At 32.8% G+C, this 16,338-nt stretch overlaps 3 protein-coding genes and 1 non-coding gene across 4 annotated transcripts; 3 read left to right on the top strand and 1 right to left on the bottom strand.

Annotated features, from left to right (window-relative positions):
- The first annotated feature begins 4,136 nt into the window (after positions 1-4,136).
- LOC148233129 (ejaculatory bulb-specific protein 3-like) lies at positions 4,137-6,242 on the top strand. The gene is made up of 3 exons (XM_088190627.1): positions 4,137-4,326; positions 4,398-4,591; positions 5,910-6,242. The coding sequence occupies exons 2-3, from the start codon at positions 4,405-4,407 to the stop codon at positions 6,095-6,097; spliced, it is 375 nt and encodes a 124-aa protein (XP_088046753.1). The 5' UTR covers positions 4,137-4,326; positions 4,398-4,404; the 3' UTR covers positions 6,098-6,242.
- Positions 6,243-9,303: 3,061 nt separating this feature from the next.
- On the top strand, positions 9,304-9,377 carry TRNAI-AAU (transfer RNA isoleucine (anticodon AAU)). Its single transcript has one exon. It is a non-coding gene; the product is annotated as a tRNA-Ile (tRNA).
- Positions 9,378-9,973: 596 nt separating this feature from the next.
- On the bottom strand, positions 9,974-11,139 carry Dhpr (dihydropteridine reductase). Its single transcript, XM_088190619.1, has 2 exons — positions 11,069-11,139; positions 9,974-10,966 (listed from the first exon to the last, which is right to left on the bottom strand). Exon 2 carries the CDS (start codon positions 10,937-10,939, stop codon positions 10,235-10,237), a length of 705 nt encoding a protein of 234 aa, XP_088046745.1. The 5' UTR covers positions 10,940-10,966; positions 11,069-11,139; the 3' UTR covers positions 9,974-10,234.
- Positions 11,140-13,982: 2,843 nt separating this feature from the next.
- Positions 13,983-14,795, top strand: LOC148233132 (uncharacterized). Its single transcript, XM_088190703.1, has one exon. The coding sequence runs from the start codon at positions 13,983-13,985 to the stop codon at positions 14,793-14,795; it is 813 nt and encodes a 270-aa protein (XP_088046829.1).
- Positions 14,796-16,338: the final 1,543 nt, after the last annotated feature.

The raw sequence follows: 16,338 nt of genomic DNA on the forward strand, positions 1-16,338 counted from the left end.
CACAATGATATGCTAATAAAAATAAAATTTATTTATTTTATTGTTATGCGTTAATTTAAGTACTAAACTTACTTAAATACACTATCATGTACATATTTTTCATAAAATCTCATTGTAATTTGTTCAATAGGCTTATATGATTAAATAAATATAATTTTAATTAATTTTATTTCATTACAAAGTTATTTGATTCGTATAAAAATTGCATGGAAAAATAGTTTGAAATTTTTTTTTATTTTGTGTGAATAGATAAAAATAAATCTGTATGGTTTTGTTATTATTTTTTTGATCATCTTAGGTAAAAAAAATATTTTGGTAATAATTTAAAAAAATAAAAAAATGCTCATTATAATGCAATATATAAAACAAATATATTATACATATATATTCTATTTAAATAATATTAAAATATTTGCTAAATATATTTAGCAATTATTTTAATATTTTTAAATATTAATAAAAATATTTAATCTATATTATAATATCTAACATACTGTATGATTTCATAAATCACAACATATTATTTTTACGCATCAGAACAGAAAAAATTATAAATAACAACTATATTTTTTAGCACAAAATATTTATTTAGTAAAATGTATTATGAATAAATTCTACTTTCCATTGATAAAATAATATAGATAGCTTGCGGTTGGTTTATATTACTTTGGTGTACTTTCCGTTTAGTTTTTAACGATTACGATACAAGTAATATATAATATCATAAATATTATTGTAAGTACATAATTTTTATAGAAAAAAGTATCTTTATAGTTGATAAAAAATTGCATACACAAAATATATTTTTTAAATAGCTTAGATGAAATACAAAAGACAATAATAATATAATAATATATTAAATATAAGGCATGTGATAAAAAAATATGGTATTTGATTCCTGAGTATAATTTATATAATATAATATAAGATAATCAGTTATGATGATATGATCGACATAAATAAGGACTTACATCTCGGAACAATATTATATTAAGCAATCAGCAAGAAGGAGCAGAATCTTGAAAGATGATTTATAATACAATAATTCCGAAGAGTTCATAATTAAAAAGTATGCTCATATATTATATGAATGTACAGAATGAACCAAAATATTTTATAAAATTATGCTTGTGGTTAATATATATTATAACTACGTAAAAATTATGCAATTTTGATTAAAATAATACATTTTGTGGTAATTCTTTAATTAAAAAAAATTGACTTGGTTTAAAATATATCCTACTCTTATGCACTCTTTGTTGATTGTTCAAAAGATAAAATATTAATTAGGTATAGTATTATTTTAAATAATTAATGGTACTTATCTATTAGTTAGTTTTTTTGTTTGAACTGTTGAAAATTAATGTTTTTAATTTTCCTCTTACCGAAAGTGATTCTTACAAGAGATTCGTATGACATTAATTCTAAAAAAGACTTACCAACCCAAACCAAAAATAATATTAAAAAATAGTTCAAATAAAAAAAGTACCATTAAATATTTAAAACAATAATTTACGTTTAATTAACTGTATATATTTATATTTAAAGTGTTGGTTTATTTATTTTAAATCTTCCATTGAGAATGATAAGTATTACAACAGGGTAAACACAATCAACAACCACAAAGTAAATTGTGAGACAAGACTAAAAATCAAAGTCCGCAAATCAGTGACATTATATTGTAAACTATACACTCTTATTACAGCCTACAATTGATCACGATATTGCTCCGTGAGATTAGAAAAATCTAGGAAAACATAATCTTTAATTATCGATCAGAGTTTTAATTACATAATATTCATTAATTCCGATCTCTTGAAAAGCACTAGGGTTCTTATATGAAACAAACCCATAGATACCAGGTTTTAGTCACCGACTTATGCCTCTTTAAGTTGTATCATAATCAGACATACATATGTTACAAAATTTCTGGCATACGTAATCTAGTGTGTGAAAACAGATACTTATGGATAACCTTCTTCTTATGAAACATATCCATGAAACAATGTTATCAATATTGTTAATATTTAAAATGATCTTAACAAGTCATAAAAAGTCTATGATATTCGCATGTAGTAAAATATAGTAAAATTACTTTTCTATGTATATTGAACCATTAAAAAATATATCAACATGTAATCTATAGCATGTATTTCATTATATAGTGTGCGTAGAATATATTACATGGTCTGAACACGGAAGTTCCTAGTTTTCATAATGATCTTTTAAAACTTTCACCCGAATCCAAAACGTGCATAATTGTCATTCGTGTAAACTAAAAATAAAAAATAATAATGTCTCATACATTTTGCGATACGGTTTCTTAGAATTTAATGTAGTGCTCGGTTTGATTGTGTAACTTTGAGGTGGTATACCTTGATGGAAAGTTCTGGGAAAATACGAGTAAATAAAATTGTGCAACCATATCATTTAATCGACATCGATAAACTACAGGTTTTGTCAAAAATATGGTATTTTCACTAATATGAATTTTGACATTTCTTTCATCTAAAACACCCAGATTTGATTTTTATAACATAATTAATAATAATAAGATAGGGAAAATCTATAAACATTATATTATTAGTTTTGAGAACTCATCATCGATTATAATAAAATAACAAAATATTTAACGATAAAAATGATTTCACCGAATCTGCAAAGTGAATAATATTTTTTCGGATTCTAAAACCGTTAGTCGTCATAATATTTTTAAGGAAAAATCATTGAGAAAAAGGCATTGACCCATTGGGTCAAGAATAATCTAGAAGTTCAATATATGTTGTCATTCAATCTTATTAATTCTCATTTATAAAAAAACTTGAAAACATGTATTTTATCTGAGGTTACACCTAGCTATTTTAAATTAGCTATAAAATCTATTTAAATATATAAATTAGTTATAATAATATATTCGATATTTTTTCGATCATACAATATATAAATATAAATGAATATATTTTAATCCAAAAGTTTATTATAATAAAATAAATTTAAAATGTTCTTCACAATGTAGTATATTATATTTATAATATAAATGGTATTTAAAATATAAGTGTTGAAAAAGAGTTTTTTAAAAACTTTAAAAAATAATCGATAATAGCAAGAAAAACATAAACTATACACAAATGGAATATGCGTATAAATCAATCTTACCTTTGGGACAAATTTTGGCTTAATTCAGCTATTATTTTATTTTTAATGGTTACTAATAGTTCGATACATATTATGCAAAGAAATGAGTAATTTAGAAAGAAAAAAAAAACATAAATTTCTAACTACGCGTCGCTTGCACTGTGTTTTATCTGTTAACCCTTTAAACGTCAGGGACTTTTTAGTAAGTCACCTGTTATTTCTCTTGATGCGTCAATATCTCTTTCTAAAAATAAATATAAAATACTTGGTTTACTAATAAATTAAGCTAATACTATAATCTTTAATAATTTAAAAAAATGTAAATAATTTGTAGACTTGTTTTAAAAAAATTGCTTAAAAAATAATCAATAAGTGACTCACCGGTGAGTCACTGGTGTTTAAGTGGTTAAAGAATATTTCAAACTGGATGACCTCATAATTACCTATTATATATATCCAAGCATTATTTTTATATATAATTATATATTTTTTACGGTAAAAATTAATAAATATTTTGCTGCGCAGTGTATAATAAATTTTAAAAAAAATCACATTTTTATGACCCTTTATGTGAGCATTTTTTATATTAAATGGAATTGTTTTCCAACTAATTAATTATTAAGAGCTGATTTTTTTGGTTCTAGAGCCAAGAAAATTGGCTCAAAATAATTTAGATTATAAAAATAGAATTTGAAGGTTTTAGAAGTAGTTACAATAATTATGCTAAGCATTTTTGATATTTGTAAGTACCAAAGCATTATTATTATAAACTTATATATAATTACAACTACAGATTTTTTTTATAGCATGTAATAGCGCAGTTTAATTGTATGTATGTATTCTCTAATTTTTGGAGTACTTATCTGGTTTGTCTATAATTAATTGCTATGTCTATTGATTATTACATGGCCCGTCAACCTTGAACGCGTCTTCATCTTTGGCTGTTACATCAACGTGTTTGTAGTAAACACAAGAACCAGTCGGTGCTAACGAACCAAAAGTACTTCTTGTGAAGTGAGTACCTCGGAGCAATTTGGTCATCGATTGTCGGACATGTGTCGCATATATAACTGGCCAGTTGGCCAACTACCTCGAATACTTCTAGACAGACTACCAAGCAAGCAAAAGGTTTCTCCGAGTCTCCAGTCCACTGTCACTTTTTACCGACGATCAACGTGCACAGACCGAAACGTAAGTGAAAATGAAAGTACTTTCTGTGCTCTCGAGTATCAAATACATAATACTATTTTATCATATTACAGAAACACGATGCGTCTACTCATCCTATTTTTGGCAGTCTTGGCCGTTGCCATTGCTGCAAAACAGGATAAATACACTACAAAGTATGATAACATAGACGTAGATAGAATCTTATCCAATGATAGGATTTTGACTAACTACATCAAGTGTGTGATGGAAGAGGGTCCTTGTACGGCAGAAGGAAGAGAACTTAAAAGTAAGTCACTTTATTTTTTACTTCTTCCGATGCAAGAGAAATTCGCATGCCATTACTTAATCATTGCATCACAAACTTGTGTGACAACTGGTTGTATCGAGGTCGAACGCTTTTCCGACGTTTGCAAATTATTTACGTTACGAAATATGTGCATACTAAGATCGGTTAAAAATTCAACGGGAAACTAACCTGTCCGACCATAAGCTGTTCAAAAAGTTCTCAAACTAGAATTTATAGTTATTGAACGAATAGGAATTGATTGAGTCATTTTAAAAAAACGTTCCTGTGGTAAACTGCCACATCACGCGAATGACAGTAGAAGTGTTACCAACCAAGTTATAAATTTATTGTATCTCTATTTTCAGAATATACCTTTAACATTTTGCAAAATCATATTATATTATATAAAAATCTGTCCGACAACGACCACAGTAATCAAAAACCCAATAAATGGCAAAAAATGTAAAAAATATAATTTTTATAATATTTTAGTTTATATTTTAAAAAGTTTTTTACCTCTTAAATAAATTTACCTAAATCAAGTTATAAAGGTTATTATATGTTTTTTGAAATATTAAATTTTTAGATGTATCAAATCAAAAATGATACTGATAAGCCGAAAAACAGTTAACGAAAGAGCATTAATAATTTATTTTTTTGTCAATTTTTTACTATTAGTTTCATTAGGAATAGACGTGACATAAAAACTATACAAACAAGTTAAATCAATCTTGTAAATGCATTAAAAATATTTATTAATATTATGCACTGAAATTATTAGTATTTTTCTGCAAGTTTTGAATATCAAATTAACTAGAAAACTACTACCCTATAAATATCAACAATCAGCTAGATAAATTGGAATGCTATTTCATTCATCTCGCGGTGAAATTAATGTATTACTTGAGACAATCAACTTTTACTAATAAATAAAAAAAAATACAATAACTAACTGCTCAAACAATTATAACTTGAAGTTTTTAAAAAAAAATATTGAAATATTCGCTGCTCGAGCGAATGCGCTTTTGCACTAAGGAAAACAGTTATTTGTGAAAAAATATTAGCAAAACAATTTTCTCACTCCACGGCCAATTATTTCTTAGTATTTTCTTTGGTTCAAAGGCAAACAAGTAAACTAAAATCATATGCTCATATCTTTCCCCCACCTTATATTCTCCATTTTATTATATCATATGTATTATATAATATATCTTGCCCTTATATTTAAAGGAAATATCATAATATCATAACTAGAGCACGCAGCGAATATTTTCATGTTTTTTTATATAAATATTGTATAATATTCCTTTATTTTCAGAAACTTTACCAGACGCTTTAGTTACTGGTTGCGAAAAATGCAACGAAAATCAGAAGACTACTACAGAAAAAGTGGTGCATCACTTACAAAAGAAGAGACCTGCAGATTGGGCGAGGTTGTCTAAAAAATTCGACCCACAGGGAATGTACAAAAAGAAATACGAAGAAAGATCAGGAAAGAGCGTTTAAATAGTTCAAAACTACGCCATCCCAAGTATTATTTTATTATATATTTTGAGACTTAAAAGACTTTGTATTTTTTAATATACAAATTATGTAAGATAATAGTCGACATACATATATTTATAGCTTACATAAAAAACGACTTGTATTATTAAACACGAATTTACCTTACTTACTATTTTTTTTCAGAATTATGATAACTGATTAAGGCACTTTCAATATATTTTAAGAGAAAAAATAAACGAACATATATTGTTGCGACCTCTCCCCTTTGGAGATGGCCGTCTTTTCTTTTCGAAGGACCACCGTCTCTCGACGGAATTAAACGCCTCTAACCATAGAAATGCTTTATTATCAGAGTCTACATCCTCAGAATCCTTGCTGACGCACGACCACACGCCGTGACAGCTGAGGCGTCTTCAGGTTATTTATACACGAAAAACCACGCACGGCCATAACACACTTTTATTCGGCCATGCATAAATATATGTAAAATTGTCGGAACATATATGATTAAGTTTACACAAAAACATCATTAAGATACACCACAGCGTAAGAAGATATTTTAAATAGGTGCAGAATGGATTTGGGTTAATGGAGTTTTTTTAAATTAATCAAATTGCGTGCTTATAAGTTGAAATATTCTTCAACAATATTTGTAGAAGTCAAACTTCAGTTCGTTAGAATAATTTAAATTAGACTACGTTTGAGAATGACCGAAAATTCAGTTTTGATTTCAGCTAGTTTAACTGAAGAAATCAACTCTGAATTTAATTTAATCGAATCATAAAGATATACGGTGCAGAAGTATTACATGAAAAATAACTGTGTATGGATAGAAGTTTATTTTTTATTTAAACATAGATTTCAAAGTGATGCTGACATTGTATCATATTATATATTCTTCACTAGTGAACAGTTGTTTAAATCAGCTGGACAAATAGTACAATATATAAAAAAATATATTTTATATTATAGGTACATATAACACTAATATGTTTATTAGTTACTGAAAAAAAAACGTATTTAATTCTTCACCTGTATGTTCTTAAGTGTTCCTAGATTTATATTGCACATCGACGGTAAATTACATTTAAAATATATGCAAACTATAGACGCTGCTATTTTTGCCTATTCTTTAAAAGAGATTTGTTTTACAGCATAAAGCGCTTTTTAGAATAAGTAATAAATCAGTAGATATATATAGTGTGACTCACATATTTAACTCCCACTTTGTGAGATAAATATGTGCGAAAAATATGTTTTTTTTATCACACATTTTTTTATTCTTAAAAACTTATTTTTATATCTTCCACATTAATGTTTTTTGATTTTTTAGCTTACTAAACCTTTAAACCTTAAACCCAATATTTTCTGATTCTGATAAAACGTGAATTATGAAGGGTTTCTACATAACTAATTAAAAAGTAGTCTGAAGATAAATCAAATACTACGAGAAATCGACTCAACAATATACGAATGATATTTTGAAAACATAAAAATACAGTTATCATTGGGATGCATGGAATATCTAATTTATACGGAGAAACAATACGATTATTTTTGGCTATTGAGTCATTATGGATGAGCACTCCATTAGGAAACTGTCGCCAAAGGCGGCGTAGCAAAGGAACGGTCTTGCATTCAGCATAATTGGTCAAAATAAATAGTCGAAACATATAAAAAAAATCGAACAATACTAGTCAAAGGCACGAGCCACGACTTATAACTTAAATTTTCGATTACACCCTCGTCACTCAGACATTACCAGGATTCAAACTACGACCTGCTACAATTCATCCGGACACTCTCACCACTGATTTTAATTAATAATTAGAGAATATTTAAACCGACGCTATATTTACTTTTCTTTTCATATTTACTAGTAAAATGCATTGATGTCTTATGCTGATAATTGCAAAAAAATATTTACATCATTCAAAGAAAAAGTATACTTACATCAGAGGGTCGAAATCATTTGCACAATAGTGTACACATGTATGTATGCACATATGATACATTTTATATTAGAAACGTACTCAAAAAATAAATATGCTTATATAAAATATATATGTGACTCTATAAAACTCTCAAGGTTAATAAAATAATAAAAGAAAGATAACTATGACCCTATAAAACTCTTCGTTCGTTGTATTCAATACAAAGAGATATAATTACTTACATACATGTATGTATCTATAAACCAAACGTTTTCTGAATTTTAAATCCAAGATCATTACATTGAACAACTTATATTTTCGGTCAAGATCAAATGAGAAGTTCTTAGAAATAATATTATTTTCAACACATAATAATAAGAATCATATTATACAAAATAAAATATATGTTTAAATTGTAAATATATATAAACATTTTTTTAGCTTACTTGTTAGTAACAGCACTTGTGAATGAGTTTGTTGTAGTTTTTAATACAGTGGTTTAAATTTAAGGGTCAAATGATTTTAAAAAAATACTGTATATATATATAATTATAAAAAATAGTTTTTTCGACAATACGTACTTATTCCAAGTATAAACGATAATGTTTTTTTTTCAAAATGAACGCGCGTCCGCAGGTTCTAACTGCCCTGGTATAACTTTATTGTGTAAATGGTTTGAAACTTTGATAATTAAAATACAATTTTTTTACCTAAAAATATCAGATTATTATGATATTAATATAATTTATTTTATTTACTTTTACATAATTATGAATATTTTTTAGCAACTAAATAAAAAGTAATTGCTTTTTAGTAATTTTAGCTATGATTTAAATTGTATGGTTAGATATTTATAATCATTTTAAAAATAATTTTGGATGGCTAATTGTAAGATTTCATATAAAATATGATTTTAGAAAATATGTCACAACAGTGGTTAATTACCATATTTATCTGTAGCATAGAAAAGGTTAAATTTAAGAATTCAGCTCATAAATATCTAGTATTCTATTGTAAAATAAGAAAAAAACTTTACAATTTCTTAATTTAATACATTTATGTAAACAAGTGCTATTGATATAGGATTCAACTTTTATATTATTACTATTTTCTTTAATTATGCCAATTTACTATTAGTTATATTATGTATTGTTTGTAATGATAGTTATTATAACTGTTTGTACTTTGTTATATATATTTTTAAATTCTGTAACATAGTTATACTATGAAGCTTCGAACTGAGATAGAAAAATTTGCACCAAACTCGTATCTGGCCCATTAGCTCAGTTGGTTAGAGCGTCGTGCTAATAACGCGAAGGTCGCGGGTTCGATCCCCTCATGGGCCAAATATATTTTTTTTTATATTTATCCTATATTGATAATTTATACATTTCATATGTATATACCAGGGCTGTGGAGTCGGAGTCGGAGTTGGAGTCGTGGAGTCGTGGTGTTTTGGCCGGAGTTGGAGTCGTAGTCGGAGTCGTGAAAAATGAGCGACTCCGAGCATTTTTTTAAATTATGAATTTTTAATTGCGTAATAATGAATGTGTATTGCGAATGAATACTAAACGTGTAGAAAAACACCAAAAATACCTGATAAAATTAAACTTTTTTGGATCGGAGTCGAAGTCGGAGTCGGAGTGGAGTCGTGTTGTTGGTAAATATCGGAATCGGAGTCGTGTTTTTTTTTAATGACTCCACAGCCCTGGTATATACTGATGTATTCATTTGTGAATTGAATCAACACTTGATTTCCTGTATAAATCTTAACAAGTGTTCATTATATAATATCATATAATTCCTATTGTAGTCACATTCACCAATTTATATAAGAGACTATTTTTCAAACTCGTTGCTCCGTTTATGTAACTTTTATCAGTCTCTTATTTAATTTAACAACCTTAACTTATCCGGGTCAAATACAATAAAAAAAACAATCTTTAAATGCTTCACATCAATATATTAATCAGAATATATTTTTAATATACATTACATCAATGGTTAAAACAGATATTCACAAAAATAAGGAACTTTTATACTTATTCAACTTATTGTCTTTTTTGACAATTTATATAATATACGACAACAGCAAAATATTAAAAAAAAGCTTATACTGGTCCCTAAATACATTGCAAAATGATCAGATCGAAGCAAATTATTATCACAGTTAATTATACAACATGGAAGGTTTGGATCATATTTATTCGATAACGAGCTCGGTTTCGTTGTTTTTGGTGACGAGAGCAATCAGACTGCCGCTCTTAGGACGCTGCTCTCCTTTGGACCACTTCAAAAACAATTCGGCTACATAGTTGAGCTGAGTCCATGTGGAAAAATCAGCTTTTGGCATCCACTTCCTGTTCATCGGAGTATCGAGAGTGATCGGCATGATGGCAACGGCCATCGAACCGTCAGGTAAGCCGGATCCTTTAGAGCCCAAGGACTTGGTTAACTGATGCACGGCTCCTTTGGCCATTCCATAACCGATCATAGAAGCGGTGCCTTCCAGAGCCGCTTTGGCTCCGGTGAGAACGATGAAACCTCCCGGAGCCAAATGCTGAGCGGCTACCGAGGCCGAGATGGTCGAGCTCCACACGGATTGACGGCACATCAGATCGGCTACTTTGGAGAGGTCTTTGGAAGCGTTTCCTCCAGCCCATCCTCCAGCTACGCATATAACGGCGTTTAATTTCTCGCCAGATAGAGATTCAGATATGGCCTCTAAGACCTGTTGCTCTTGCTGTACCCACGTGGCATCCGGATTGATCGTTATGTTGGAGTCGGCTGCTTCGTTTGGGTTCATGTCGACGCTGGCGACCCACCAGTTATTGGCTTTCAGGTGAGAAACACAAGCTGCTCCCAAAGCTCCCCTTCCTCCGTAGACCAAAGCCCTGCTGATAGACATGTTGACTGGACGCGTTCGGAAACGACTCTGAAATGAAAAGTTAATCGGTCAGAATTAGAGCAACCTTGTATGGACTTTCGCTTTCTGCACGAAACCATGTAAAAAATTTTGACACCAAACGCGACCTACCGTGCAACTCAGCGAATGGGTATAAGCACGGTCGATAGTACACTCGGCCACCTGTTGGAACCTTTTAGAACGACATCTCTGTTTTTTTGTTTATTTAATTATTTTAGCAAACACTTAAACCATTCTTGTATTAATTTTAATCGATAACGCTACATATGTAAGCGGTAAGAAGAGTAATTTAAAAGTAAAAATGGTCATCCAACAGGTAGAAGGAGTTATGTCAATAGTTAATTTCGTAAAAGTAGTACTGTAAACGCAATAGATGAGCTTAGAGTTGCCAACCAATAGTTGCATTTCCATTTTTATATTTGCTTACATTTTTCACTTTTTCAATTTTACCATTTTTTATTATTTTAAGATAAGGTTTAAACTCAGTGTACACAAGTGAGGCGTTTGGGATCAATTCCTCCCACCTCCAGTTTGGTTACTTTTTACTGAATGAAAAAAACTTTTCATTTAATCACCACAGCTTAACATTGCAAATATGATACTTTAATTTAGATTAAACCATAAATAAATAAAAACTTGTGGTGATGTAAATTTTCACTATAATCTCAGTACTTTTTGCAAAAGAGGAAAATTAGAATGGACTTGAAAGGTTTTGTTCCCAAGACATGATTTAGGATTTTGAAAATCAACGGAGATGGATTTGAGATTTTTGATAATGAACAGTGTTGCGATTGAGGGCTGCCACAAAAATTTACCATAGACATAATAATTATCGTGTTTTGTTTATTTATTTTTTTATTTGTTTGCTTTTTGTTTTTCTTGTAATTCTTTTACTAGTCTCTTTATTGACTTGCAAAGATGCATTGTAAAATGTTTAATATTATAACTAATAAGATACACGGTAAAAGGATAAAAATTAAGAAGCAATAGTTATTCAACAAAACATTCAAAAGGCACGTTTCCTAAAATTAATTTTGATAATCATATTGATTCCAAGCACGGTAATTATACAAACATTTTTGATATTTGCTCGATAACTGTTTCACATAAATGTTTCAGTATCATCGTTTGTTTCTTCGAGAGTTGTTACTATTTCTGATATAATATTTCTGTAAAATGTTAATTTCTCATTACTTTTCCACTCATATCTATAATGTTTTATTAGTAACTCATCAACATCGCACAATTTTGAAGTTTTTACGGGACATCCAATATTTTTTTTGGTTCAATATTAGCGACTGATTGCGAATATTTTGTATTTTATTTAGTGTCCTTAACTTATTTCCCCTCTTATCAATGTGCTTATTTTACCTTTACGAAGAATGAACCGTTTACACTTATTGAATTGAAATTGTAATGAATTGCAGGTCTATTTGACAGGTGCTAGTTAAATGATATGATTTCAACATTTTCATATGTAGTAATATATACATTTACATACTGATCATTATTTATTTACATGAAATGTGTAAATGTTACAGTGAAGTCCAAATACAAATAATTATAGTTTTAAAACTTTCATTAGATCAAGTCTACAAACTAAGCCTACTCATCTCTCAGGGGAAAATTAGCAAAAGAAGTACATATTGTTCCAAAAGATATAAGAGTGTTTATCAAAGTATATTAAAACCACTTCAGATGTAAGAGTGTCTGTCAAAGCGTATTCAAACTGAAGTTAGTTCAATAGGAGGGCGCAAAACAATTATCACTTCTCAGAAGTCAAAAATCCACTGCACTCACTACACTGCATCAGTCAAGACCACTGAAACACAGGCAACTTATGCCCTTATTGAAAAAAAATTACGTCCCTAGTAGCCAAGTGGGTTTCACCAAAACAGCTCAGCCGTAGTCACTAACGTTAAAGATAAGCTAAAAAAATTGAAAAAACTAAATTTGCCTCTCCTTCTCATATATTATATCATATATTGTATCATATAATATATCATATTTTATATCATATATTGTATCATATATTATATCAATAAATTTACACATCAATGGGTTAACCTAAAGGATAATGGGTTAACGCCACAAAGACAGCGAGCAAAACAACTGTATGGTAACCACAGAGCAAAGAATATAACCAACCAAAATATATATATGCAGAGAGTAAAATATATGGTTATCATTAGATTATTTACGTAGCTTCTTATTAATATAAGTACAAATAAAACTATTATTTCTAATTAAAACACGATATTTTGTTAAATAAACAATTAGTTTATGGCGATCCCGAGACGACCGTCCGGGACGCATCATACGCAAAAGTGAAGTCCCGCTGAGCCTTGCACCCGAACTAAGCGGCGTCGTACAATGACGCCGCATTCCCGCAGCCGCAAGCAACGCGCGGAGTGGGGATACCTTAACGCACCCGACCGGGAATATAAGGCGGGGCCAAAAGTTCACATTTCATTCGACTCCGGACTTCCGACTCTGCAACACTCACTGGACTACAACTCGCCGCTCCGATCTCATCTTCGCTCGACTCTGAACTCTGATCTACACCTCGCCTCCTGTCTGAGCAACCATCTCCAGGACACGCGCTCGAGGGTTAACATCGACGACTGTCGAAGGATCACCGTCAAAACGCGTCAAGAACTTTCTGGAAGATTTCACAAGGGCCACTTTGTACAGTTCGCTGTACAAACGTCCTACCACAAATCGTCAACCGGACCCGCCGATAACTACAAAATAGAAGCTTAAACACGACCGCTTCATTGGTGACCCCGACGTGATCGTTAACGCACCCTTCTGATGCGTAAACCGTATTTTTTTAAATACGTATAATCTCGGCAGTTTTTGACACCAACGCTTTTTTTTATTTATTTTTTTTTCTCAAAAAAAATATCTGTCCTGACGGAACCCAACACAACCGTATTTTTAAATGCGTATAACCCCGGCAGTGTTTGACACCAACGCATTATAATATTTTTTTCCCCGAAGAAGCTATTACTCAAACGTGACGATGGAAGCTCCAGCCAACACCAGTGCTCCAACCGCCAACTCCGATGCTGTGTCCGTGACGCCTCCGCCCTTCACCAGCGATGACCCTATCTTATGGTTCATCATGCTTGAAGAACAACTGGCCCATGCTCGAATTACGGTGGACGAAACGAAGTACTACAAGGTGTTGTCTTCGTTGCCGCCTCGCACCATCCAAGAGGTGCGTGATATTATCACTAATAAACCGGCCGCGCACGCGTACGACACGTTAAAGGCTGCTCTGATCAGCCGCCTTTCATCATCACGCGAAACGAAGTTAAGGCAATGCCTTGAGCGCGAGGAGATGGGCGACAGGAAACCATCTCAGTTTTTACGGCACTTGGAAGGACTCGCCGGTTCAGAGTTTTCCGTGCTAGGCCTACGCACGGTGTGGATGGCCCGTCTTCCTTCACACGTGCGTCAAATGATGCTGATTTTGGACGACACGAGCATCGATAAACTCGCCACCATCGCCGACAAATTGATGGACGCCGAACCATGCGGATACAATACTACCGCCGCCGTCAGTGCACCGCCTCCACCAACCACTCCGTCAAGATTGGACATGCTCGAGGAAAAGCTGTCCCGGATGACTGCAATTTTGGAGAAGATGGTCGTTACTACAGACCGTCAAAGAAGCTCAAGCCGGAGCCGAGCTTACAACAACCGCCCGAGAAGTCGCTCCTCTTCGCAAAAACGCCCAAGCAACGATTCAGGACTGTGCTACTACCACGAGACTTTCGGGGACAAGGCGCGCCGTTGCAAGGATCCGTGCTCGAAAAGGTCGGAAAACTAATCCGGCATTCGTCAATGGCAGCGGACGATGTTAGGCCGAAGTCAAGCCGCCTGTTTGTTACCGACAAAGTAACAAAGGAACAGTTTTTAATCGATACCGGCTCGGACCTGTCCGTGTATCCGAGAAGCAAATTAGGACTTCGAACTCCTGCTATTCCGTACGACCTTTTCGCAGCCAACGGTTCCATCATCCAAACGTTCGGATGGAAACAACTCTCCGTCGATTTAGGACTTCGTCGGGATTTTCAGTGGCGTTTTATCATTGCCGACGTAACGAAACCCATCATTGGAGCCGATTTCTTGCACCACTTTAATCTACTTGTAGATTTAAAACGTGCCCGCCTGGTCGACGGTACAACTGCATTCAACATTCAATGCATTGTACAAGGCACAGATAGTTTGCCGCAGATCAAAGCTATTTCCGGAACGACGACGTATCACGACATTTTGAAACGTTTTCCGGAAATTACGCAATCAGCTGGATTGACATCGCTGCGACCTCAGCCGAAACATACAGCAGTGCATCACATCCGGACCAGTTCAGGCCCTCCAGTTTCAAATCGCCCTCGACGACTAGCTCCGGAGAAGTACCACATCGCCAAAGAGGAATTCCGGAAGATGATCAACGACGGAATCGTTCGACCATCTGACAGCCCATGGTCATCGCCTCTTCACCTCGTCGCGAAGAAAACTCCTGGCGAATGGCGACCCTGCGGAGATTATAGAGCACTGAATGCAAGAACAATACCCGACAGCTATCCCGTGCCACATATTGAGGATTTCGCCCACGCACTGGCAAACCAGAAAATCTTCAGCACAATCGATTTGGTACGGGCGTACCATCAGATACCTGTGGCTCCGGAGGACATAAATAAGACAGCAATATCTACACCGTTCGGACTTTATGAGTTCCCCTTTATGTCGTTTGGCCTACGCAACGCAGCACAGACGTTCCAGCGATTTATGGACTCGGCACTTAGAGGACTCGACTTCTGTTTCGTCTACATCGACGATATACTCGTCGCATCCGAAAACCACCAACAGCACGAGGAACACCTTCGGCAGCTATTCGGCCGACTAAAGGAATACGGAGTGCTAATCAATTCAGCAAAGAGTGTTTTCGGAAAAGCAGAAGTTGATTTCCTGGGATATCGCGTTTCCCACGAAGGCACCAGGCCACTGCCGGAAAAGGTTGCAGCCATTGCAGATTTTCCCCGCCCGGACACCATGCAGAAACTACGACGTTTCCTAGGGATGATAAATTTCTACCGGAGATTTATCCCTAGCGCATCCGCGAATCAACAACTTCTCACAGATCAATTGAAGGGAAGTAAATCCAACAACGATCCGGTGCCGTGGAGTGAAGAATTGGAAAAAGCCTTCACGGCGTGTAAACAAGGCTTGTCGGACGCCACCTGCTTAGTGCATCCAGACCCAAGTTTACCACTAGGACTTTTCACTGACGCCTCGGACAGGACTATCGGCGCAGTGCTTCAACAAGAAACACCGGATGGATGGCACCCACTTGCCTTTTACTCGAAGAA

Source organism: Plectrocnemia conspersa, unplaced genomic scaffold (assembly GCF_051122295.1).
Source record: "Plectrocnemia conspersa isolate PC_06_02 unplaced genomic scaffold, ASM5112229v1 ptg000008l, whole genome shotgun sequence".
Taxonomy (NCBI): Eukaryota; Metazoa; Arthropoda; class Insecta; order Trichoptera; family Polycentropodidae; genus Plectrocnemia; species Plectrocnemia conspersa.

What these genes read in the sequence shown, in the direction of transcription:
- LOC148233129 (XM_088190627.1), top strand. Translation starts at nt 4,405, where the DNA reads ATGCGTCTACTCATCCTATTTTTGGCAGTCTTGGCCGTTGCCATTGCT. An exon ending in AGAAGGAAGAGAACTTAAAA is followed by an intron (nt 4,592 to 5,909) that starts GTAAGTCACTTT and finishes CTTTATTTTCAG; the next exon opens with AAACTTTACCAGACGCTTTA.
- Dhpr (XM_088190619.1), bottom strand. Translation starts at nt 10,939, where the DNA reads ATGTCTATCAGCAGGGCTTTGGTCTACGGAGGAAGGGGAGCTTTGGGA.
- LOC148233132 (XM_088190703.1), top strand. Translation starts at nt 13,983, where the DNA reads ATGGAAGCTCCAGCCAACACCAGTGCTCCAACCGCCAACTCCGATGCT.